The 24,731-nt window shown below is 56.2% G+C and overlaps 6 protein-coding genes across 6 annotated transcripts; 1 reads left to right on the plus strand and 5 right to left on the minus strand.

Moving 5' to 3' along the window:
* Positions 1-61: 61 nt before the first annotated feature.
* HRG_10048 (reverse transcriptase) lies at positions 62-2,009 on the minus strand (the record flags this gene model as incomplete). Its single annotated transcript, XM_044868519.1, has 7 exons — positions 62-84; positions 213-259; positions 308-923; positions 995-1,162; positions 1,229-1,330; positions 1,482-1,608; positions 1,884-2,009. The coding sequence occupies 7 exons, from the start codon at positions 2,007-2,009 to the stop codon at positions 62-64; spliced, it is 1,209 nt and encodes a 402-aa protein (XP_044716516.1).
* A 2,623-nt stretch (positions 2,010-4,632) lies between these two features.
* HRG_10049 (reverse transcriptase (RNA-dependent DNA polymerase) domain-containing protein) lies at positions 4,633-6,601 on the minus strand (the record flags this gene model as incomplete). The annotated part of the gene is made up of 6 exons (XM_044868520.1): positions 4,633-4,668; positions 4,725-5,408; positions 5,716-5,882; positions 5,932-6,092; positions 6,149-6,465; positions 6,509-6,601. The coding sequence occupies 6 exons, from the start codon at positions 6,599-6,601 to the stop codon at positions 4,633-4,635; spliced, it is 1,458 nt and encodes a 485-aa protein (XP_044716517.1).
* Positions 6,602-13,232: 6,631 nt separating this feature from the next.
* HRG_10050 (reverse transcriptase (RNA-dependent DNA polymerase) domain-containing protein) lies at positions 13,233-14,515 on the plus strand (the record flags this gene model as incomplete). Its single annotated transcript, XM_044868521.1, has 6 exons — positions 13,233-13,249; positions 13,310-13,337; positions 13,404-13,474; positions 13,549-13,812; positions 13,910-14,334; positions 14,385-14,515. 6 exons carry the CDS (start codon positions 13,233-13,235, stop codon positions 14,513-14,515), a joined length of 936 nt encoding a protein of 311 aa, XP_044716518.1.
* Positions 14,516-17,652: 3,137 nt separating this feature from the next.
* On the minus strand, positions 17,653-18,602 carry HRG_10051 (uncharacterized protein; the record flags this gene model as incomplete). Its single annotated transcript, XM_044868522.1, has 3 exons — positions 17,653-18,078; positions 18,123-18,447; positions 18,556-18,602. The coding sequence occupies 3 exons, from the start codon at positions 18,600-18,602 to the stop codon at positions 17,653-17,655; spliced, it is 798 nt and encodes a 265-aa protein (XP_044716519.1).
* A 180-nt stretch (positions 18,603-18,782) lies between these two features.
* Positions 18,783-20,569, minus strand: HRG_10052 (PIF1-like helicase domain-containing protein; the record flags this gene model as incomplete). Its single annotated transcript, XM_044868523.1, has 7 exons — positions 18,783-18,947; positions 19,011-19,058; positions 19,139-19,183; positions 19,256-19,465; positions 19,541-19,843; positions 20,021-20,194; positions 20,258-20,569. The coding sequence occupies 7 exons, from the start codon at positions 20,567-20,569 to the stop codon at positions 18,783-18,785; spliced, it is 1,257 nt and encodes a 418-aa protein (XP_044716520.1).
* Positions 20,570-21,381: 812 nt separating this feature from the next.
* On the minus strand, positions 21,382-22,958 carry HRG_10053 (ATP-dependent DNA helicase PIF1; the record flags this gene model as incomplete). Its single annotated transcript, XM_044868524.1, has 8 exons — positions 21,382-21,473; positions 21,547-21,617; positions 21,690-21,883; positions 22,028-22,079; positions 22,140-22,365; positions 22,426-22,659; positions 22,735-22,759; positions 22,956-22,958. 8 exons carry the CDS (start codon positions 22,956-22,958, stop codon positions 21,382-21,384), a joined length of 897 nt encoding a protein of 298 aa, XP_044716521.1.
* Positions 22,959-24,731: the final 1,773 nt, after the last annotated feature.

Below are 24,731 nucleotides of genomic sequence, written 5' to 3' on the forward strand. Positions count from 1 at the left end.
GTTGAGCAGCAGTCGTAACGTCGTTGCTCTTGCCTGAAACGTTGCTGGTTCAGCGGTGCATTCATCTCGCGTCGCTCTTTTCGCCTGCATTTTGGCCAGTGGCCCAAGGGTGAACTCCTCATTCTTTGCAGGCACCCAACGAAGTCTGACTCTGCAGCCTCTTTTCGCAAGATACTCAACAGATCCGTATATCGCCCGTATCGTGCACTGACCAGACTGCTGCCGCGGTCGCCCGATGACTTGCAGGACAGAGCGGTTGCTTGTCACAACTGTGAGCTGTCGGTCATGAAGGCCTAGAGGTACACACCTCAGGGCCATGGCGATAGCCTCGAGTCCTGCTGTGTAGACATTCTGCTCATCACTGGAGCCAAGGGTGACGGAGTAGCTGGCCAGCACCTCGTCTGCGCTGTCGCGGGAAGCATCCCGAACGACGCCTCCCAACCCGACCTTGCCTTTCCTTTGCGAGCTGGACGTCGCGATAGTGATGTCCTCCGGGTCATCCGACTTCAGCACCTCCGCTCGGTCTGCCTCGTACGTTGCCTGCACTCGTTCGTCCCACGGCGCCAGTGCGAACTCATGGATGACTTCCAGGCGTTTGGTATCTAGTCTTCCCATCGCCGAGGCGAGCTTCTGCATTGGCGACGCATACCTCCTGTTCAGCTTGAGCCTCAACGATGTCAGAGGATGCGTCTTCGGGAGCGTCCGCATCCTTATCCAGAATTTCGCTGCCGCTTGAGCATGCCGTTCTCGGAACGATTGCACGCCGGCCTCGCCCTCGGCCACTGCCGTTGCCACTGTGCGAAAGCCTCCCGTGACAGCCTGGGCTCCGATTCGCTGGGCCCTGCCAATCCACGCCGCTTCTTTCACCCCGCACGCGTGCGACCACACGTTTGAGGCATAGTCCATGGCTGGCGCCACCGTCGCTACGAACAGTTGCCTCGCCATCCGTGGCGAGGCCATCTTCAGTCGTTTCAAGCACATGGCCGCGGCCAGCCCTTGGCGGCTGCTCTGGCGATGTGCTCTTTGAAGCGAAGCGCCTTGTCCATGATGACTCCCAACAGCTTCACGTTGCTCTTCGGCTTGACATCGTTTCCTTTGATGATGAGAGGCAGGTCGCTGTCGCGCTCCGCGATGCGTGTGAAGTGGATGACGGATGTCTTCTCTGCTTCAAATGTGGCGCCGCTGCGCTTCTCCCAATCAAGCGCCTCATCGATAATCGATTGAATACCATCTATGTTTGACTCTGCCGTTGGCCCCGTGACCCAGGCAGAGTAATCGTCCATGAAGGCGATGGAGCCGCCATTGTTACTGATCCGTCTTTGCACCAGGTCTGCGTTGAAGAAAAGAAAAGCCACTGGCGACAGAGGGGATCCTGGGTAGGCCGGCCTGCGGCAGGGTTTGTTGCTCGGATGTGTGCCCGTTGACAACCACCGACGCGGTCCGTCCCGAGCAGAATGCGTCTATCCACTTGACCAGACGACTCGGGATGCCTCGGGCTTTCATCCTTTCGAGCATTCGCTCTTTGCACACTCCGTTGTATGCGCCTTTGACGTCAAAGCTGATGAGACTGAGCACTCTGCCCGTTCTCCAGGCCTTGTAGATCCGCTCCTGCAGAAGCACAAGTGCTTGATCTGCGGACCTGCGCTTCCGTGCACCAAAGTGGTTCGCGGGCAAAAGCCCTTGAGCCTCTACTGCATAGCTGATACGTTCCGCAACGACTGCTTCCAGGATTTTGCCAAGCGTTGACAAGAGAGAAATCGGTCGCCACGCCTTGGCCAAGGTGTAATCCCCTTTGTCTGGTTTCCTCAGGGAATGATCTTAGCCGTTCGCCATTGATGAGGCACGACGCCCTCTCGGAGCGATGAGCTGAAGAGCGTCCACACCCGGTGCTTGACCACGTGCCAGAGCTTCTTCCACACGATCGCAGGAAGGCCATCCTCACCAGGCGCTTTCCAGGGCTTCGCCGCCATCACCTTCTCCTCAATCTCTTGCAAGGTGAGGTCTGGCATGGCTATTTCTTGTCTCTGCGGACGTTCACCCTCCGGCTCGATCCTCGTTGGCAGAGGCGGAAAGAAGGTGCTCAGGAGTTCCTCGGCTTGCTCGCCCTTGCTTTCAGTGATCGAGCCGTCGGCTCTCTTCAGCGGGGCACCTTGTCATCCGTCATCTCCGTACCAGGCTTCAGATACTTGGCAGCCCTCCAGATGTTGCTCCTTCGATGACGAAGTCATCCCAATGGGCCTTCTTTTGTCTCCGCAAATTGTCGTGGTACTCCTTCGCAGCCTCCTTGGCGCGCTGCTCCAGATCCGGCCGCGATTGACCGGCTCTTCGCTGCGCCCTTGCTTGATTGCGCCAATACGTGTACGTCCGACGGAGTCGCGTCAGGTCCTTTGTCCACCATCGCTTCGCGTATGGCGGCGGCTGGGCTCGAGGGTCAGATCTCGAAGCGCCTTGGTGACCACCCGCATGAGCTGATCCGCCTGCGTCTGCACCCCACAGTCCACGGAAGAGGCCGAAGCTCGTCCTCGACCCTGGTTGCGATGGCGATCCACGGCGCGTTCTTGAGCATCAGGCGCTGCGGAAAGGTACGCTCCGGCACTCGAATGTCGAATGTCGTCTGGATCGCTCTATGGTCTGATCCGTGCTCTGTTGGATGAATCACGCAGGATGTCAACTCGTCCGCCAGTTCCGCCGATGCCAACACCAAGTCGATGGTGCTCTCCTCGTCCGACCTCTGCCACGTTTTCGTCCCTCTCGCGAGAAGGCTGCTAAGACCAAAGTCGTCCATCAGGTCAATGATGGGTTCGCCCTCCCCTTGTCTGCTCGCTGACACTTCATCTCCGCCCCAGAGGAGGTCGTGGCGGTTGAAGTCCCCCGCCAAAACCACATCGGTGCGTCTCCTGTCCCATTGCGGAAGCGATCGATCACGTCGCGCAATAGTTCCATCGCGTTCGTCAGCGCCTCGTCGTTCTTTCCTTGCACATACACTGACACCACCATCACCTCCCTTCCCTCAAGTCGGAGTACCGCTGCTGTGAGATCGGCCGACGGCACAGGCACTTGCTCCGCCTCAAGGTCACTTCGGATCCAGAGCATGCTGCGGATCAGCCATAGGGCGTCACGAACACACGTCGGAATCATCTTTGTCCAGTTATGGTGTCCCATAGGACTCGTCACCACCTTTCCGTCGATATTGCGCGCATGTGGCTCAGATATAGCCAGTGCGGCAAAATCCTTCAGGTCTTCGTCGTTCATCAGACTCTGCTGCACCATATCACTCTTGTGTGCATTCAGCTGTAGGATGCGGAGGACTCAAGCATCGCTGCTCGGGTTCCTCATCCTGCACTTCCAGCTAAACGACTCATGCGGTCCGCCGCACGGGACGCATTTTGGCTCAATCGCTGTGCACTCTCGGTGGTGATGCCCAGCGTTTGCGCACTTGCCGCATGTCCGCTGCTTCTTGCATGAATATGCTTTGTGACCGATCTCCTGGCAATTGAAGCATTGGATCGGTCCCGTTCTTGGCTCGAACTTATAAGTGGTGGCCGACTCTCCCGCTAGGTCAAAGTAGTCACCGTCCAGAAGCCTTTCTGCATCGCTTTTCTTGGTGACATATACTACCATGGATCCGTAGGCTTTACCAGACTCTCGTTTGCTCAGCCAGGAAATCTTGCCAATGGTCACTCTGTTTTCGGCACTCAAGGCTTCGATCGCTCCGGGCAGGATATTGCCCTCCGTGTCGAGGATTGCTGTCCGGTTGGCGTTGTCGACCCGGACCGGATACAGCTGGTCTCTCATGATTCGCGCTCCCTCTACGGCTGTCTTCTGCGCCGCCTCTTTGACCAGCTGAAGCTCGGCTTCATCTCTGCAGACTATCTTGATTCGGTCGGCGTTCCGGGATTCTCTCACAACTGCTGCGCACCTCCAGGTCTCATGTCCGTTCTTCGCTCTCATCTCAACCTCGATGGCCTGTCGTATCTGCCCGATTTGCGCTTTGTTCCTGTTCGGCTCACTTACACGAGACGTGTCAATGGTACAATGGACAGAATCGTTGGCTGTCTGCTGTTTGGTTGGACCAGGTATGCTGCGTGTACTGGAGGGCGGGCTGTTTGGCAGGGCGCGCGCGACGTCCGCAAACATTGCTCGAGGGCCGCTTGACAAAGCCACCTCGCCCGATACATCCAGCTTTTGCATCAGCTGATCTAGTTGCTCTTGCCACGCCCCATAAAGGTGGTAGTAGTAGTAGTAGTATTGATTAGCGTCTGGGACATCCCTATAAGGGCAAAAGACGTGCTAGGCTAGGTATAGTACAAGATGGGGATGCTCGTCGGAGACCCGTCGCGCGTTCCTTACTTCTACTCCCCTATCTAGCAATTCTTGGACTCTGTGGCCGCTCGGATTCTCAGGTCCCTTCCCCCGTCAGCGGGTTCCGGGCACGGCGGCGAAGCCGTAATATTAGTCAGTCTTCGGTCAGAGCCGGGTGACTGAGAAAGCCCACGCAGTCAGCTGGGCCGTAGGCCCACAGGGAGCCTACGGGCAGAAAACATAGAAAGAGAGAGTTGTACATATTAGGTTGGAGGGTTGCCTCGAGCTAGTGGCGGTGGGAGATCCGGTCAAAAAAATCTGCCTCCCTTTCTAGCCCGAGGAACCGGTCAAATCCCTTCCTGGTGCCTGGTTGATAGCCTTGCCCGCCGTGGGGCTAGCCTTAGGCGGTGTCGAGTACCTACCTTCCGGCAGTAGAAGGGGTGTGTCGGTGATTTTCTCCTCCCGCAAGAGCATTCGATCCGGGCCTCTTCGTGGTTAAACCTCTCGTGGTAGTCGGCGAAGTCCCCGTGCCCGCTCCTCGCAGCGAGCAGGTGATGGAGGTGCTGTCGTTTGGTGTGCAGCTCCGGGGGGCACCCGAGCGAGGCCTTGAGCTCTAGGCTCTTGTAGCTGCTCGGGGCCCCCGCGGCCCACCAGTCCTGGAAGTCGCGCCTGGCCGCAGCCTTGGCCTGTCTCTTGATGTTCGCGTAGGTCGGCGGTCTGTCCGGACCCTCGGCCCGGCAGCCCTCCTTTGCTAGCTGGTCGGCCCGCTCGTTGCCGGCGATCCCCGTATGGCCGGGGCACCAACGCGTGCTGACATCTCCGTGTCGAGCCGCGGCCTCAGCGAACTTCTCCGCAGCCGCTTGCGACGAGATCGATGGGCTGCCTCGTATGGCTCTTATAGCCGCAGTGTTATCAAGGCAGACGACTATCGGCCACTGCTGGTCCGGGGTTCTGGGGGACCACGTGAGTGCCGCTCGAAGCCCCTCGAGGGCGCCTTCCACCTCTGCGTCGTAGACCTCAGCGAGTAGGACCCGACCGCTGCCGTAGGTCACTTCGCTAGGGCCTAGCCACACTGAGTACCCATACCCGCAGGCGCCGTCTTCGCTCTGCGAGCCGTCAGTGTAGACGATGAGGGTATCTTCAGGGCATACCCGAGCCACGAGTGGAAGTCTCGAGCCGCCTGCGTTTTGTCTACGCCCCCTGTCGGGTCGGGCTGAGGGGGTGCTGGGGGGAGAAGTCGGGGCCTCGGAGCATGGGCCGTCATTTGGTGAAGACGCAGGAGTCTCGAGGCGTGCTGCTTCTGGGCCGCGCGAGGGCCCGCATACCGTGCCTCTTCATTAGCTCCCGGCCAGGCGTTGGGAGGATGCTCATACGGGGTCAAGGGTGCCGCTCATCTAGGGAGCGTAGACGGACCGCGGCGCGTCTCTGGGCGTCTGCGAGGAGCAGCGTGGCAGGGGGGATGCCGGTCTCTCGGTGGAGGGCCACAATCGGCATGGTACACCAGACGGGCGCGATAGCGCGCATTGCGACGTTTAAGGTCAGCTGGATCCTATTCTTCAGGTAGGTGATCCGCGACGGAACTAAGCGGGCAGTCCCCCACACAGGCCGAAGCGCCCCCGGGTACCATACATGGGCGCCGTATAAAAGGATCGGGAGGACGCAGGCCGTGACCGCATGCCGTGTCGACCGGGAGGATTCCGCGCCGGGTGTTTGAGAGGTTCTGGAGGAACCCTGCGGCCGTCATCGCCTTCGCGGCCCACTTCTCCACATGCGTGCGGAATGAGAGCTTTCTGTCGTACCAGACGCCGAGCCAGCGCAGGTCCTGCTGTGGCTCCTTTCTACGGACCCGTGCCAGACCGACGGCAGGTCCCCTTTGTATCTCGGTCTCGTGAAGTGGATGACTTCTGTCTTGCCCGGGTCGAACACTACGCCATTATCGGCTCCCCACTGGATGAGCTCACCCGCGGCGCGCGTGGCCCGGGCGGCCGTCTCCTGTAGGGACCGGCCCCGGATCAGGGTGGCCACGTCATCTGCGTAGCCGAAGCGCGAGTTCGGTTCCCCTATCGAGTAGATGGGCACTGTATAGAGGAGGAAGAGAATCGGGGAGGCCGGGGAGCCCTGTGGCAGCCCGCACGTCAGGGGGGTTGTCGGCGTCGTTATATCCTCGAGCCGTATTCTGGCCGATCTCTGCTCCATAGCAACCTGCCCACCGGACCAGGTTTGTTGGCCAGCCCTGTTCCCGTAGGCGTAGGAGGAGCCGGTTCCGCAGAACCGTGTCAAAGGCGCCCTGTATATCCATCGTGATTAGAGTGGCGACTTTCCCCTCGGTGAGGGCCGTCTCCGCGTCGTGGAGCAATGCTAGCGCTAGGTCGAGCGCTGAACGTTTGGGCAGGGCACCCGCATGCTGGCTGTGGATGACTCGTTGTGTGATCGCAGCCCAGGCCAGGCGGCGGGCTATTAGGCGTTCGAGTCCCTTGCCGAGGCAAGCTAGGAGAGAAATCGGCCTCCAGCCTCTCGGAATAGACAGGTCCCTCTTGCCAGGCTTAGGGATCATTACGACCTCTGCTGCGCGGAAACAGGCGGGGTGGTAGCCCAGGTGTAGGCAGCCTTCATATAGTCCCCTCACCGCCTCGCCGATGTGGTTCCAGACGCGACGCAGCATTCGGACCGTGATGCCGTCGATCCCCGGGGAGGTGTTGCCCGTAGAGGTGCAGGCGCATGCCGCATCCGCGAGCGTGACGCTGCAGTCGAGAGTCCTCCTGGGGCCAGCACCTCTGGGGCCCAGGGGTCCGGGATGTCGTCCGCGGCCCCGCGCCTTTCTAGGATCTCGACTCGGAGCGCGTTTGCCTTTTCCGTCTGGGTCTCGAAGACCTGGTCGCCTACCTGTATAGGCGGGGCCCGGAACGGGCTCGGTTTCCTCGACCACCGCATGATCTTATAGATATCCTGGTTGCTCTCGGCGCCTTCTAGAACAGTCTGCCAGAAATGTCTCTTAGCCCGCCGTACCGCCCGGCGCAGCTCCCGCCGGGCAGTCTGGACCTCTCTGCCGTGCCCTGTGGGGTAGATCCGCCGCATAGCTCTTAGTTCGGCCGCTGCACCGGCGCACTGATCGTTCCACCATGGGGTGCCTCTCGCGTTCTTCCTGGGCCGTCGGCCCGCTGCGTCGGCCGCCTCTTGGAGTAGGCGAGACAGCGCCTCGGCCAGCCTCTCAGGCCTCTGGGCTCAACGGCCAGCCGGGGTAGTGCTGTGGCCCCAGCCCGCACAAGTTCCTCGAATCGCTTCATTTCTTCCTCGGAGCTTACCCTTGGTCTAGCTATCGTCCTTGGGGAATCCGCCGGGGAGCGTAATGCTGATCGTGTAATGGTCCGAGCCGGTATGAAGGTGCTCTTCGATAAGCGCGTCAGCAGAGGGGATATTGGCAAAGGCTAGATCAATGGTATTTCCGCGGGCGTGTGTGGCCTCGCCTGGCGTGGTGAGCAGTCCGAGCCCCTTGTCGGCCGCCCACTGGGCGATGTCCTTTCCGTTCCTCGCACTCCGGGCTCCAGGCTGCCAGGAGAAATGACAGGCGTTGAAGTCGCCCGCGATGAGGCATCTCTCGGGGACGTCCTGCTGGTGGAGGAGGTAGTCGAGTGGCTCGGGTGTCTTCGCGTGTCGATAGAAGTTGATAATAAGGGTGCTGTTTACCCGGAGCCACAGGATATCACGCGTAGGGGCGGGGCAGAGTTGCTCTGCCCGTATATCTGGGTGGTTCCGGACATACGAGATCACTCTCGGGGCCTGATCCGGTTCCCAGGCGCGTTCTGGGGCGAATGCGTGGAAGGAGCGGTGCGTCTGGGTCCTGCAGGCTCCGCCTTCTTTTCTATCCAAACGTTCGGTTCCTGGATGAGCACGACGTCGTAGTCTTCTGCTTCCGCTAGTCGTAGGGCTATGCTATGATAGGCCCCTATTTTGGCCACGTTGGCCTGGAGAACTCGGATCGTCCTCCTGTCGCGAGTTGTTAGTGTTAGGGGCCTATTGTTCATAGGGGTCCAGGGATACGTTTCGTCGGCGCCTCTTCATAGGAGACTCGGATCTGTCTTCCTGTGGTGGAGGGAGCGTTGTGGAGTCTGGCGCCTGCGCGCTGGTGGGGGGCAGCCGCTGGGGTCGACATTGCTGCTGCTGTTGCTGCTGCTGTTGCTGCTGCTGGTCCTGTTGCTTGCCTAGGCGGGCCTCGGCAGCTGCAGCAGGGCGACGGGTCGGTCCTTGGGAGGGTTGGGGAGGCGGTCGCCGTGGCCCGTTCGAGCTCCATATTGGCTTGCCGGTATAGCTGAGAGCCGATCTTCCTTACGGCGTACTTCTCGATCTTGGAGAGCCGCACGAGTTGGCCGTGAGAGCGCCTGGGTCTGGCAGGGCACTCCTTATGGTCCGCCGGGAAGGGTCCGGAACAGTTCGCGCACCTCTCCGGCTGCTTGCAGTCGTTATCGCGATGGTCTTTCCCGCCGCATCGTCGGCAGGCTTGTTTTCGGTCGCAGGCGTAGCGGGAGTGATAATCCCAACAGGTGTCGCACTGCGCGGGCCGGGCGGTCTTGGCGATCAGTCGGGCTAGTCGGCTGGTGCCGAAGAGCCGCCATCTCCTCTGTATCGCCGCCTGAAAGGACACAATCATTGTCACAGTGGGCTGGTCGGAGCTTTCGGGTATCTCTTAGCAATGTGCACATCAATTGGTTCGGCACCTGTCTGGAGCTTGATCTCTTCTTTGATAGCTTGGTCATAGTCCACGGCGGCCCCCCAGATATCCGTGAGCTGCCTGGGGCAGTCCGCCACAGCGTACGTGTGCCACTTCTGGAAGCCTTCAACCGCCACGGCCCCGAGGCGGGCCGCCCAGTCGTCCTGCCGTTCCCATAAAGGTGGTAGTAGTAGTAGTAGTATTGATTACCGTCTGGGACATCCCTATAAGGGCAAAAGACGTGCTAGGCTAGAGAAGACTAGATACATAGAATATCCCGAGTACCTGGACTAAGGACCGTGTGTAGCACCTAACCACTCCATCTAGCAATTCTGAGGCTCTGAGGCCGGTCGGAAATTCAGGGCCCTTCCCCGTCAGCGGGTTCCAGGCACGGCAGTGAAGCCGTAATAGTAGTCAGTCTTTGGCCGAGGCCGGGTGACTGAGAAAGCCCACGAAGTCATGGGCCGGCCGCAAGCCCCCTCGAGGAGGGCCTACGGGGCAGAAAGAAAAAGAAAAGGAAAAGGAAGCAGAGAGTGTAGCAATGTTAGTCGGGGGTTCGCCCCGATGGCGATTGTCTTCTCCCGCAGGAGCGTTCGATCCGGGACCACTTCGTGGTCATGACAGTTGGCGGAGTCCCCGTGCCTGCTCCTCGTAGCAAGCAGGTGGTAGAGGTCTTGTCGATTGGTGTGCGGCTCCGGGGGGCACCCGGGTGAGGCCTTGAGCTCTAGGCTCTTGTAGCTCCTCGGGGCCCCCGCGGCCCACCAGTCCAGAGGAAGTCGTGGCCGCTGGGCGGCAGATGGAGTCAGGGCCGCAAGGCGGCAGAAGGCGAGGCCAGCCAGTAAAGGCGGCAGAGGGTGCGAGGCAGCGCGAGGTGTGCCTGGAAGGGCGAGAAGAAGTCGGGCCGCGAGGCGGCAGAAGAAGTCGGGCCGCGAGGCGGCAGAAGAAGTCAGGGCCGCGAGGCGGCAGCAGAGGTCGGGGCCGCGAGGCGGCAGAAGTCGAGGCCAGCCAGTAAAGGCGGCAGAAGAAGGCGATGCCGCGAGGCGGCAGAAGAAGGCGATGCCGCGAGGCGGCAGAAGGCGAGGCAGCGCGAGGCATGCCGTTATTCGAGACCAGCTTCCCAGAGGAGACGAACTCTCCAAAGTCTGCCTTTTGGTGCTTGCTAGAGCCCCGTTAGGGCTAGAGAGGCAGAAGCATGGTCGGGTGACCTGAAAATAATTATCCACTAACAGGCTGCTAACAGCCCGCAGAAGAGAAGAATTTTTACAGGGGAGAGTTGTCCCATAAAGGTGGTGCGAGTTCTACGAGTGACAATAAAGTGGGGCGTAGCACGGGTAGTCGAACGTAAGTGTTCATTACTCAGCCATATGACATAATTTATTATTATTAAATTGTACGCTAGGGGGGGAGCCAATGCAATGCAATGCAATTTATTCCGCCCGGAGGGACCAACCCTAGAGGGCCGCGACACTCAGCTATTTACAGATCCTCCACTTTCGACTGCAACACCCAGAAGCCCCACATTTTGCTCCTATCCGTACATTTCAGCCTCCAATTTCGCCGTTGACAGGCCTGCTTGAAGGCCCATTTCTCCAAGTGTTCAGCATCCTATTCTCAGCAGCTGAAGCCCGGTCTGTCAATGAGAGGCTGTATGGTGCTAGTACTGTGCACTCTGGTTTGCCAGTACTGTCATCGTTGGTCCGTGTCTAGTCTCCCGGTTGCCATCGCGAATTTGATCGTAGCGCGTACTGCTGGTAGGTTTAGGGGTGATAGACGAAGGTGAAGATTTTGAAGATTTTGAATGAAGGATGAATCAAATGAATTGAATTTTTTGGATCTTGATTCAAAATCTTCAAGCTCCAATTTTCGCGATTCAAGTTGGGTTTGGGCCAATTCAGGCCATTCATGAATGGTTTGAAGGGATCCCCTAAACGAAGTGAATTTGGTGTGTACCTGAGCGATTGCAAAGATGCCTCAAAAACGCCAATAAGTAGTATATAGTTTTAAGTTATAGCCTTCTAAGAAGTCGATAATCCCGAATACTACAAAAATTAACTTACATGTCACGGGCTGTGCCCGGCTGGTGGACCCGGTTGTACCGGGTCCGGTGGGTCGTGCTCCGGTGGCAACACCGGCCCCGCTCCGCGGACCCAGAAGCTGCGAGAACATTCCGAGAAGGGTAATATAAGCTCGCACTCGAGGCTACGCCTCGAGTTCAGCTTCTTTCCTCCTTAGTTCTAGATAGATAACACCTAGGCACTTGCTTGTTGAATAAACTCCGGGCCAGCCTTTCACATATCTAGAGCTCCTTCTAAATACCGCAAGCTGCAGACTGCTCGTCAGGATGGACCAGCAGAGTGAGCCCAAGTCTCCAGCAGCAATGGATTGACCAACGCATTCAAGAAGCGGTCAATGCGACTCTCAGCCCTCTACAGGACCAACTTTCCTTGCTGATGGAGCAACTCGGGCGAGCGCAGCCGCAGAGCGCCGACTTGCAATCGCCGCCAGTGGCACGAGGATTGGGCGAGAGCACGCCTGGCTTGGGCACGCCCTCCCAAAACCTGCGGTACTGGAATGCGGAAACCGTTGCCCAACCCACCCAAGTATGACGGCTCACGGAAGAGCTACTCCGCCTGGGCCAGGCAGATGCGAGACAAGCTGGACCTTGATGCACACTACTACAGTGGAAATCGCGAACTTTGGTACCTCATCAACTCATGTTTGGACGAGCGACCACAGCAAGTGGTCGCTACCTTTACGCCGCGGAGGCCCTGGGGTAGCTACGACCCCAAGAGTTCATGCGATACCTCGACCGAACCTACCAGGACAGCAACATCAATCCCGCGCTGCTGCCACGCTGAGAACTATGCGGCAGCGCGAGACCAACCTCTCGCGTCCTTCCTTCCCCGATTCGAACAGGCATTAGCTGAAGCCGGGGAGCAGACTGGCCGGACAGTGCAAAGATCGTATTTCTAGAGAACGCAATAACTGCACGCCTCCAAGAGAGTTTGGTCACAGCCGTCCTACCGACGACTACCAGGGATGGCTTGCGAGAGTTCAGGAAATTGCGGGCAGATTGGAGAGACTGAAACCCGGTAGGCAGCCGACGTCGACTGAGCGGACGCCTCAACAGCTACCAAGGCAACGACCCAGGAGGAACCGGAGGACCCCGACGGAGATGTTAAGATGACGGACATCAACCGTATTGGCCACGAGTCGAAGGGTCGTCGACATGTCGATAAGAAGCCGAAGGATGAGCGCCGCTGCTATCGCTGTGGTCGGACGGATCATCTTATCGTGGACTGCCCAGCCCAGGTGGTCTTTCCTGGCGAAGGAAGCAACAGCGACCTAAAGCTGCGCGCATGAAGAAGCCCGATGCCGCAGATGATTCGGAATCAACCGCAGCATCCAGTGAGGACGAGTCGGCCGGAAAAGACTAGCCCGGGCGAAAGCGGGCGCCGGGGCCTGCAAAGGCAGACATCCGGGACTGGGAAGCGTTCAAGCCACGAATGAATAGTCGGACTGTATTAGTCAACGCGCGGGTAAACCGAGGCTATCGAATACGCGCCCTTGTCGACTGTGGATGTGACTGCTATGCCGTGATCGACGAAGCCCTTGTTCGGAAGCTGCGGATACCCTTCGTCGACTCGAAACCACGAGAAATTGGGGATTCTCAGAGTCAGCGAAGAGTGTCATATCCCCAGGGTCGTGGCTGTTGTGGTCGAGACAGCTGGATTTGACGAACGTGTCTTTGCATACGTGATCCCAAGCCTGGGCCAGGACATGTTCCTCGGCCGGCCTTGGATGGAGAGAAATCACGTCGTGTACGATGCTGCCAAGCAGCGAATGTACCATGGGAGGGCAGGTGTGACGATACGCCTCATTGGGCAGGAAGAGCCCGCCAAGATACGCGCGATTCGAAGCGCAAGACTCGTGTCGGCAGCCGTATTCACGGCGGAATGTCGACGCGCAAAGAGACGCAAGAAGTGCAACGCGATCTCGATTCATGCAATCAGTTTGTCGGATATAGAGGGCGCTTCAGCCGAAGCCGCCAGTCGATCCGAGCGAGAAGGTCCCGGCAGAAGTGCTGAAAGAATTCCGCGACCTATTCTCACCAGGAGAGGCAATGAAGCTGCCGCCACATCGACCGGGTGTGGATCATGAAGTCAACCTGCAGCCTGACAAGAACGGCAACGAGCCACCCCTTCCGTGGGGCCCACTCTACAACATGTCACGAGAAGAGCTGTTGGTCTTGCGAAAGACCCTGAAAGACCTGCTGGACAGAGGATTCATCCGAGCGAGTAGCTCAGCGGCTGCCGCGCCGGTGCTGTTCGTGCGGAAGCCGAATGGAGGGCTGCGATTTTGTTGCGACTACCGAGCGCTGAATGCAATCACCAAGCGCGACCGATACCCACTGCCCCTCATCGCGGAGACCCTGCAGAATCTGGCCAAGGCTAAGTGGTTCACCAAGTTGGACGTGGTGGCCGCTTTCCATAAGATCCGCATGGCTCCGGGACATGAGGAAAGACTGCATTTCGCACGAGGTTTGGGCTCTACGAGTGGCTCGTGTGCCCTTTCGGCCTGAGCGGCGCCCCGGCATCATTCCAACGATACATGAACAGTGTATTGCGCGAATGGCTGGACGACTTTGTCACAGCGTACCTGGATGATGTACTGATCTACTCGAGCGGTTCGAAGGCGGATCATGAGGCTAAGGTGCGACGAGTTCTCCAAGCACTCGCCGACGCTGGGCTGCACCTAGACCCAGCGAAGTGCGAGTTTTCGGTACAAGAGGTCAAATACCTTGGGTTCATCGTCAACGCAGGAAAGGAATCGCCTGCGACCCCGAAAAGCAGCGCGCCATCCGCGAATGGGAGGCCCGACCACGGTGAAGGGTGTCAGAAGCTTTCTGGGCTTCGCCAACTATTACCGGATCTTCATCCCCGACTATGCCAAGATCACGCAGTCTCTGGATGCCCTGCTTAAGAAAGGAACTGCCTTTCATTGGGGACGAGCGGAGAACGAGGCGTTTCAGGAGCTGAAGCGACGATTTTGCGAGTCACCGGTGCTCAAGCAGTGGGACCCGAGCCTCCCGACCTTTTTGGAGACGGATTGCTCAGGCTACGCATTGGGAGGCGTCCTGTCGCAGGAAGGCCCAGATGGACGTCGACACGCATGCGCCTTCTTCTCGAAGCGACTTTCGCCAGCGGAGTACAACTATCCCATTCACGACAAGGAGATGCTTGCCATCATGAGATGTCTCGACAACTGGAACGCCGAACTTAGGAGCTGCGGCCCATTTACAATCCTTACCGATCACCGCAACCTGGGTATTTCATGACACGCCAGAAGCTCACGGAACGGCAGAGCCGTTGGGCAGCCGAATTGTCCCAGTTCGACTTCAAGCTCGAGTATCGACCGGGAAGCGAGGCTGTCGTGCCTGATGCGTTGTCCGCCGTGAACAAGACAAGCCACAGGGCATTGACGACGAGCGGGAACAAGGAAGAATGATACAGTTGATACCGGATAGTGCCATTCCATCATCGACAAGAGCATGTATCAACGCGATGAGTTCTGACTGTTCAGAGGCATCCACCCTGCCGAAGATGAAGGTCTTCGAGGTAGCGGACCTGCAGCAACTCTGGGACGAAACGGTGGCGAAGGACTCGATATTCCGGGCAGCCTATAAGGCAGTCCGCGATCGCGAGCGTGCCTTCCCGCCCTCGCTGGGCCTGAAGATCCAGATTTCAGAATGTGCGATCGACGCAGGCAAAGGCTGACATTCAGAGACCGTATTTGGGTGCCGGGTGGATCCGGAGAGGAGGGTAACCAGGAGGAAGCTGAGAAAGACCAGTTGAGAACCCGCATTGTGCAGCAGTCGCATGACTCTGTTGCGACCGGTCATCCCGGCAGGGAAGGTACGCTGGCTATTGTGGCTCGGCGATTCTACTGGCCTGGGCAGTCCCAGCTGGTTCGCCGGTACGTAGCCAATTGCGACACCTGCGGCAGAGCACACATCTGGCGCCAGTCGAAAGGGATTTCTCAAGCCTCTGCCGATTCCAGATCGACCCCGAAGCCATTTGTCCATGGACTTCATCACAGATCTGCCGCCTACTGGACCGAGCAAGGCAAGGTACCTGTGGGTGATTGTGGACAGACTGACAAAGGCTGTGACCCTCGAGGTGATGGACAACATGGAAGCTGAGCAGTGTGCAAACCGTTTTCTCCAGTGTCATTACCGATTTCACGGAATGCCACGGTCCATCGTCAGCGACCGCGGAGCAACTGGCTAAGTAGGTTCTGGAAGAGGTTCTGCCGTCTTGCAGGTGTCACGCAGAAATTGAGCACGGCCTATCATCCTCAGACGGACGGAGGCCAGAGAGAATGAACCAGGAGATCGAGGCCTACCTGAGAGCCTACGTGTCGTACGTGCAGGACGACTGGGAGAACTGCTCCTGCCGCGCAGCTGGCACTCAACAATCGTGAATCCGCAGCGACCAAGATCAGCCCTTTTTCGCTGAGCATGGTTACCACGTCGATCCCATCAGCGTCGAGGAATCGGAAGAGCCACCGAGGCATAGAGAGGAAAGCAGAGCTGATAGCCTACTCAGTCGCCTGCAGGAGGTCAATGAGTACATGCAAGCAGTGATGGCCTCCTCACAGCAACAACAAGAAGAGGCTGCCAACGCAAAGCGACAGCCTGCGGAGCGATTTGAAGTTGGTGACAAGGTGTGGCTCTCGATGGCAAACTACAGATCGCCACGACCGTGCAAGAAGCTCGACTGGCTGCATCACAAGTACACAGTCACGAAGGTAATTAGTTCGCACGTTGTTGAGCTCGATGTTCGTGGCTCAATTTACCCGCGATTTCATGTTGACCTTTGCGGCGGGCGCATCAAGATCCGGCTCCTGGCCAAAGGTAGATGACGCACAGCCACCACCGGTACAAGATGAGTCCGGCACGAATCTGTGGGATGTCGACGAGATTCTCTGCGCGAGATGGAAGAAGCGGGGACGAGGGGAATTCAGGCAAGCACTAGTGCGATGGACGGGCTACGCAGAGCCGACTTGGGAGCCAGTTGAGTGGTTGCAAGGAACAATTGCGATGAAGGCATTCGAGGACAAGTACGGGCCAATCAAGACCAATGATGGCCCTAGGGAGAGGTACGAGACGCTGGCAGGAACGCAAGAACCCGCAGACGCCGACCTGGTCGGAGGACAAGGGGTAATGTCACGGGCTGTGCCCGGCTGGTGAACCCGGTTGTACCGGGTCCGGTGGGTCGTGCTCCGGTGGCAACACCGGCCGGCTCCGCGGACCCAGAAGCTGCGAGAACATTCCGAGAAGGGTAATATAAGCTCGCACTCGAGGCTACGCCTCGAGTTCAGCTTCTTTTCCTCCTTAGCTCTAGATAGACAACACCTAGGCACCTGCTTGTTGAATAAACTCCGGGCCAGCCTTTCACATTACATAAATACTGATCCGCCTGTCCTAGGCAAATCGACTGAAAATAAGCACTTTCAAAGCTCTGCCGAATCCTCAAAATACGTCGGTACAACGCGTTCGAATCCGCCACTGTACACGGCTACACTCTTAGAGCCCCAATCCTCCGAAGCCTCCATTGTATCTAGACAGGGGGTTGATATCGCAGACTTATCGGCTTGGATGCAGGAGGTTTGGGGGTAGGGTTCAGTGGGAGCCTCGGTGGGAGGAAGAGGTTGAGGAGGATTCTCGCCTGAACACAGATTAGCATATACCTACATATATAATGAGGGTATATCCATACATACCATCTTCCAGCTTGCCCGGAATGTGGTCTGGTCTCCAAATAATACTATTGGCAAAGGGCAGGATGTCATACTCCATGGCCGCCTTGATCAACGCCTGATCGATCTTATCTTCCTGAGTATAAGCACTCCGTAAAAGTGTTAGTACTCGCACCGTATCTGCCTTCAAGGCGTGACGGCGGATACCGAATTCGTCTCTACAACCGCTGAAGAGGCGTTCCACGTCAACTTCAGAGCCAGAGACAGAGAGAAGATCACGCGCCGCCGCAGCCAAAAGTGGCCACTCGACCTTGTGTTCTTTCCACCACTTCAGTAGGAAGTCTGGAGACTTTGCAATAGACTCGTCGAACTCTATTCGAGGAGCTGCAAGCCACCGTTCAAGCTCCGAAATAGGGATCGCCGCGCCCGTCTCCGCCTCCTCGCCTTCTTCATTTGGATGGCTCTCCATTGCGCAATGGAGACTCCTTGAGGACGCTCAGCTGGTCTGGATTGGCTCATAGTTGAGTTTGTGGCATTCAATGCTGCTAGCTCCGGCCACTCCGTTTTGAAATACTTCTTGACTTTAGCCATAATCTCAGAGTATTGATCCGGTATCATCATTTCCAATTGGTGAGTTTTATAACGCGGATCCAGGATGTGAGCTGCGAATAGCATCATTTGATCGTCAAGCTTCTTCATATAAGTAACGTGTTTTGCTTTGCCCTTCGAGAAGGCGTCTCGAATGGACATATCAAGGTCTGTAAAGTCGCCAACTCCTTCGACTACATCATCAAGGAGAGCTTCCAAATCCCAATAGATATCGAGACTTTGTGAGATCGGCGGCATAACTTCGGAGACTTTCAGAGTGTGGTCTTTAAACGGCTTCAGAACCTTCCGCAGTTGATGAGAGCGACAATCTCTTCTGATAAGGGCAGGAGGCACTTGACTTGCGGGTGAGTATCAACGAACTCAGTATACTCTGCCTCAAGCTCGAGGAATTGGTCAATCATGTCGTAGGCCGAATTCCAGCGAGTGTCGACATCGTAGGTTGGCTTCCGGTAGTGCGTGCGCGGCATGCTTTTGAAGTCTTGCTCCCTAGACCCGGATCTCAACATCCAGAGATTGAGGAGGCGGATTTTGGCAATCCCACTTCGACTAGAGTCTCCCGGAATGGTGTAGTTGTTGCTTTTATTCTCTTCGTCCCACTTGTCAAGCATCTTCTTGGCTTCCTTCGCTGTGCCTGCTTTGAGATCTTGCAAGACGCCCTCACAAATGAGCGAGGTAATATGAGCTAGACAGCGGATCCAACTCTTCCTGCCGTGAAAGCGCATGCGGGCCTCCCTATTGGGCTCACCTTGTCGTCGAATTTGGTCTTGAGAGAATCGTACAAAGACTGACAGAGCGTGCCGTTATTGCCGGCGTTGTCTCCCGTAATGGCGAGAAGCTTAGGCTTGAGCCTGAGCTCCTCAAGCGTCCTCTCAACTATCTCAGCTAATTGTTTGCCAGTGTGAGATCTTTTGAGCTCAATAAACTCAATAACTTCCTCTCTCTCCTCAAACTCCGGTGTAATCCAGTGCGCAATAATGGCGAAAATGGGCACCCGATTCGGTGCTGTCCAGATATCAAGGGTGAACGAGATGGTGGCACAATTGTACTCAAGCTCAATCTTCAGCTTCTCCCTGCGTTCGACAAAGTCTGTATATATAAAATATGCTGACACCCTCACCGGAGGTGGGGAGGGTGTAATACAGTCCGAAGGATGTATCTCTATGACATGATGCTCGTACCTCTGGGTCTGGCTATGCGCTGGCGCACCATGAAGCGGTTTGTGCATGACAATGACGAGCTTTGGCGCTCCGTGCACTATAGCGACGTCATCAAGAAAAGCGAGGTTGGAACAGTGGTTGGCGAAGTTGTTGTTGTTTGCGCCGATGCTCGTCGCGAACTTTCATCAGAACACCTGCTAATCTGTTAGGGCTTATAGAGCCTCAAGCAAGAATAACATGATGGAGCTCTACTTGCCATCAGGTAGCTTCTCATAGTGGAGAGATGCCCGTTCAAAAGGCGTATCGATCATTAGGCCCTCCAATGTCTTGACCCTGGAGACTGCAACGTAGCTAAGCCCAGTCTGGAAGTCACGTTCAGACAGATCGGTCACCATTTTGTCAACTGTGATGCTCTGTGACTTATGAACCGTGATGGCATATGATGCCATGAGTGGGAACTGCGTTCGGGTACTGGCGGACGCCCCAAGAAAGAAGTCTCGCTTCACTGGGAGTATGGGCACTACCTCGCGCCCATCATCCGTGGTTAGATACGATGGCCCGGTATACTTATCCATCACCATCATAATGACACATGGCGGGTCACGGTGCGTATCAGCGCCAGGCGCCCAACCGATGTCATATACTGTCCCTGGGCCCCATTGACTAGGCCTGTTGGATGCCAGATGTTCTGGGTTAGCATGAGACGAGCACCAATACATACCGGAAACTGGCCAGCCAGGTTGCCAGCTTGTTCCGACGTTGCCTTGTCAGCACCGTTACCAATGTTCTTCGCCATGACTTGGATTGCTGGACGCTTGAGACGGACGAGATGCTCGTAGTTGTACTCGCTAACACGAGCTTTCTTGCTATAGATACGAAGAGCAGCATCAAACGAATCTACGTCTCGCTGGCCTAGCTTGGCCTGCACACGCTGGCTCAGAAGTTTCCATGACTCTATGGATAGCTCTAGGCCACGTAATTCGTCAAGTGCAAGACGAAAGCTAGCCTGGTCGTCGCCCTGTTGCCGCTGGACCTTTTGCAAGAAGACAGTGTGGTTAAACGCCCTATATGCGATCTGGCCAGAGACCTCGTGCAGGTCTTTGAGTGGTCCATCAAAGTAGAGGGGTTTGTTCGCAATCGGCGGGAGCTGGAAGAAGTCACCAACGAGGATGATGCTTATGCCGCCAAAGAATTCGGCTGCTCTAGCAGGAAAGACTTGGCGGAGGCGTTTGTCGATCCACGAAAGTTGACGCAGACCTAGCATGCTTTTCTCATCAATCACGAGATACCTAACGTCCCGTAGCTTCTTCTGAAGAGCATTAGCATCTGCTGGGGAGAGCTCTGTAAACGCCCTATCAACAGGTAGCCGGAGCAGAGAGTGTAGTGTTGTCCCCATTATCTGGTTGCTTGCAACCCCAGTGGGCGCAGCTCTCCAGATTGGACTGGGCCGGTTCCTGGCAAGCTTCTGAAGATGTGAAGATAGGACTTTGATCAGATAGGACTTGCCCGTCCCGCCACCACCGTCAACATGGAGTAGAATCTGCTCCTCGCTCTCGCATTGGAAGTGTCCGACTATTGTATCGTAAACTATCCGCTGCTCTGCGTTGAGCGTATCGCGGGCCTCTGAAGGCAGGTCTTCAACATCCATATAGAGAGGATTCTGCGCAATGCGCTGGCGCCAATAATCGCCCTGAACGATCCCTGGATCAGCGTAGCGACCGACGTGGGGTGTCCAATCGTATTGGATATCGATATCCCGTCTACCCAGGAGATCTACCATCTCTTGGCTTGGTGGGCAGTCGGGAAGCTGGCGGGCAAGCTCAAGCCAGTCCTCCTCCAGAAGGTCAGGCTCGTGAAATTCTTCCTCGAACTCATCCGGATCCGGTCGACGGTCTTCGGCATTAGGTGTGCCATAGTAATCATCAGGGTGCTGGTGGTTCGCAAAACAGAATTCGGCGGCAGATGCATACGAGTCATACTCTACACCGTTGATCTTGCGTAGTTCGACGGGATCGCAATGAGGGTGAGCAAGCATTAGCTTTACCCGACAAAAATCATCGTATTGGTGATGCTGCGGATTCGACTTGTACCGCGGAAAGTAGTATAGCACTCGAGGCTTAGCTTGACGACTCCAACGTGTCCACTTTCTCCCATCCCTCTTGCTTGTATTCCAGTTGGCTAGGAAGTCAAGGTAAGTGAGTTCTTCGTGAAGGGCAGGGCGAGAAAGATACTTCATATATCCCAACGACCTCAGCGTCGTCATCATGATCACCCTGGAGGCGAAGCGACCGGCCCTGTTGCTCGTAGGGACGGCAATCGACGGCTCTTACAACACGAGTACCTTCCTGGAGCTCGCAGTTGAGTAACACATGGCAGATCTCTTGGCCCGAGAGTCCCTCTCAGCAAGCAGCTTGTTCATTAGACGCGAGGCAAAAGAAAGAAGTGGATTCTGGTGGGAGACATAGGGCAAGATTTGCTGCCCCAGGCTTGCATAACTGTCGGTCCGCTTCTCCATCTTACTGCAATACTTGGCTGCGTAATTAATGACGGCTTGAAGGCTGGTGCAGGGGGAGATATCAATGTTGGCTAACCAGCCAAGACTGAGACACCGGTTGTAGTGGTTCATAAGGCTATCATTCCTGGCCGCCTCGAAGGAGAAATAGGAGTGTCCTTGGCGTCGAACAACGTCAGCCGTATCTCTCGCATCCCGGGGGAAGAAAAAGCGGCAAGAAATCTCGTCTGAACCCTTCTTCTTTCGTAGGCAGTATGTCTCACTGCAATGGTGGCGTTGGCAGCGATTCAGAATTTGTGAGAGCCATTGGAACGTCAAGGGATGCTGCACCGGATTCACAGCCAAGGGTTACCCTCTCCTTGCTGTTGGACTCGGGCTGGCTCAGGATTGAATGCTGTGACGTGGAAACTCCAGACGCGGGCGAACTCTTTGCGCACATGCTCCTTTCCAAGTCAACACTGGGGCACCATCCATCCAGTATAGGCCGTGGCAATGGCTACTTCCACGACCCTGCCACTCATACCTGTTCCAAAAATCAGTGACATTGAATTTCTGCTTGAGAACGATATCTCTGAATAAACCAAACCGCCTGTGGAAGTGCCAGGCTGCAATATGTGGGTTGTCACGGAGAAGTTTGCTAGACATCCCCATTCGTTGTTGCTCGGGCAACTCCTGCCAGTCTTGAAACTGGGGCAAATGCTGATAGAGGCTCCTCCAGTGTAAGTCTGCCGGGCTGAATGTAATAAAAGCACCTGGACAGCGAAGGTTGTAGGCGTAAGACTCGAGCTCTCGGCGCTTTCGGTACCAATACGGGCGCGTCCCGCGAAGCTGTGCTGTCTGGCGGTTGATAGAGTTGAGCAACTGCTGGGCTTCTGCAGATTCAGGGTTCTGGAAAGCCTCAAGTAGATCATCTCGCGTTAGTAGGCCCTGCCGTTGTTGGTGTTGCTTGACGAAGTAGCTGCTTTTCGCTCGTGCCTGTACTCGCATCAGCGTGTTGAAAACCACAAACCGGAAAGTGGGATGGCAGGCAAATCTGCCATCATGCCATCGAAGGGCATGCTGTATGTAGTCCGCATATTTGATAGGCCGTAACCTTGGCTCGATGAAATCAGCTTGACCGCGAGGAAATAGTGTCGGAAAGGCTAGGGACAGGAGTGCCTGTGACTGGTTGAATTCGTTTATCGGTGTTCTCCGAATATCTGGCATTTCAAGCTGATGTTGTGTCGCTGGCCGTGCAGGGGGTGGTGCGTCGTGCTCGTCGCCAAGAACGTGCGAGTGCAATGCTTCCATCTCTGTATCCTCTGGTAGTAGATCTGGCACTGCAGACTGATCAACCTCATCTGCCTCAATGTCGTCATTCTCGATGTCACCCAAATTACCTGCCAGAGGATCGGAGACTTCCACAATAGCAACCTGATCAAGTACATCGCCATCTTCGGGTAGCACTGACATCCGCTTCTGGCAGACAGTAATATCCCGGTAGCCCGGGTGGTTATGAGACAGGAAGTCCAGCCACTGCTGAAGACAACGACGGCGCACGCGGAACTGGCGTCTGAATTGGCGGTTAAGGTGGGCATGTTCACCCGCATTCGGAGGACGTAGCAAGATAACATCTAATTCAGGCGGTAAAAGGGGAAGTTGTCGATACACCTTGCCAACATCGCGGAGAAAGTGCACAATATGGCCACGATATTTGTATTGCTGCCCTCGAACCTGCATGACGTTCACGAACACATGAACTGGAGCAATTAGCATCTCTTCCACTTTCGTCAATTGGGGGAGGAACGCAGGGATTGAGCCAAAATCCAACTGATTTTCGGCTGAAAAAAACAAAGGCTCATCCTCCTTTTTGTTCTTGTCCTTGGTCACGCAACGCTTGCAAATGTCATCCTTCAAGCCCATGTCAAACCATGTCTCCTGACAGCGAGCGCAGTGTTCCATTCGGTCGTTTTCCAGCTCCGTCCAGAATTTCTCCAGGAGCTCCTTATCCCTATCAGACAACGGGCAATGGGACAGATCACCCATCCAGCCAGGGTCCGGAAGCTGGAAATCTCGACGTTCGATGGCCGACTGCTGGACAGGTGGGCGGAAATATCTTCCCCGGGCATGTCTCGGCCATATAGAAGGACTCGATACTGGAGATTCGATCGGCGCTCCAAGTCGTACGCCTTCTTGAGAAGCAGTCGAGGACCTGGTCGGGAAGGAATCGGCACCTGCGCGCCCGCTCCTCCTGTTGACGCGGCAATTGGTGTTCCCAATAGAATAGGTTCTTGTGAAATAATCGGTGTGCCCAGTTGCAAGTCTAATAATGGCAATCCTTGTCGACGTATTGGGGATAACCCAGCTTGTTCTGCAGTACGCTTAGAGGTGCCTGGGGCATGTCGATTCCTACAGCCGAGACAGTTAACCGTAAGCGGTCCACATGATATGGAACGACTTTTCTTCGAAATGAATTGATCTGCCGGCTTCGCCTGCTTGCAGTTCCTGCAAACTTTTGTTGAAGGGATAGAATCAGCCATTAGCATGCCGGATTGGAGGGAAGGTTTGGTGAAGAAGGATGAGTGTCAGGAGCACGGGGCTTATTCAGCCAGAAGTGTGCTGGAAGCTCTCGAGGAGCTGGCTAGCTAGTCGATGCTCAGGGCAGGCTGTGAGACCCTCATTTGGTGGCGTTATTGCATCGGCATCAGCCGAGCGCACCCCAACGGCTCAGCCCGGGGACAGAGTGGGGACACAGGACATATTCTGACCAGTCCCCGATGAGTGGGGACTCAAGGACGTATCTGACCAATGAGAGCGGAGCTTATGGTGTCAAGTTATCGTCGTAATAACAGTCCTTCGGACTGAATAAACTCCGGTGAAAGAGGCAGGTCAGACACAAGGACTTGAGTCAGGTATCGATACAGTAGAGGAACATTGCCCTAATCGGGATACACGGGAATTGGCCCTGATTCAGAGCCTCCACGGGTCCCATATAGGTATCTATTCGTATAAATACCCCCTCAATGTCGCACAGATAGATAGAAAAACATGCATCATCGTTTGGACTCAATTGTGCCTGCCCTTATCCTTCCGCCCGCGCTCTCAGCTTGCTGAGAGTTTGTTACTACTCGTGCCCACCCCCACTTTAAGTAGGTATGCGCGGGGAATGCGCGCATGGAAATTTGCGGTATCGGCACTCTTGCGCTACCGCGCCACACTGGGCCCATTTTTGATGGCTTGATAGTCAGAGGTGATGGCTTGTTAGAACCCCCCTTAACTTACAGCTAATGTTAGTAAAGGTACACGAGCGGGAATACGGGAGGGAATACGGGAGGGAATACGGGAGGGAATACGGGAGGGAATGCGGGAGGGAATGCGGGAGGGAATGCGGGAGGGAATGCGGGAGGGAATGCGGGAGGGAACGCGAGAGGGAACGCGAGAGGGAGGCCGGGGAGTAGGAAAGCGCAACTCTCGTTGGGACTCTGTATTAGAGAGTTGTAACAGATCAGCGCACTGACGGGCCTCGTTATCCTTACGGTACTGTAAGAAATCGACTAGATCTCCGCTCTAAATAGAAGAAAAAAAAGTAACCAATCCTTATGACAGCCGCTTAAGGCTATCTACTCGTTGCGATACCTAGGAGGAGGATCTCGCGAAGAGAGGATGCAAGTGATGAATTCATCAACGTACTTCACCACCTAGTTGG

This window comes from Hirsutella rhossiliensis (genome assembly GCF_020360975.1).
Source record: "Hirsutella rhossiliensis strain HR02 chromosome Unknown scaffold00014, whole genome shotgun sequence".
NCBI classification, from domain to species: domain Eukaryota; kingdom Fungi; phylum Ascomycota; class Sordariomycetes; order Hypocreales; family Ophiocordycipitaceae; genus Hirsutella; species Hirsutella rhossiliensis.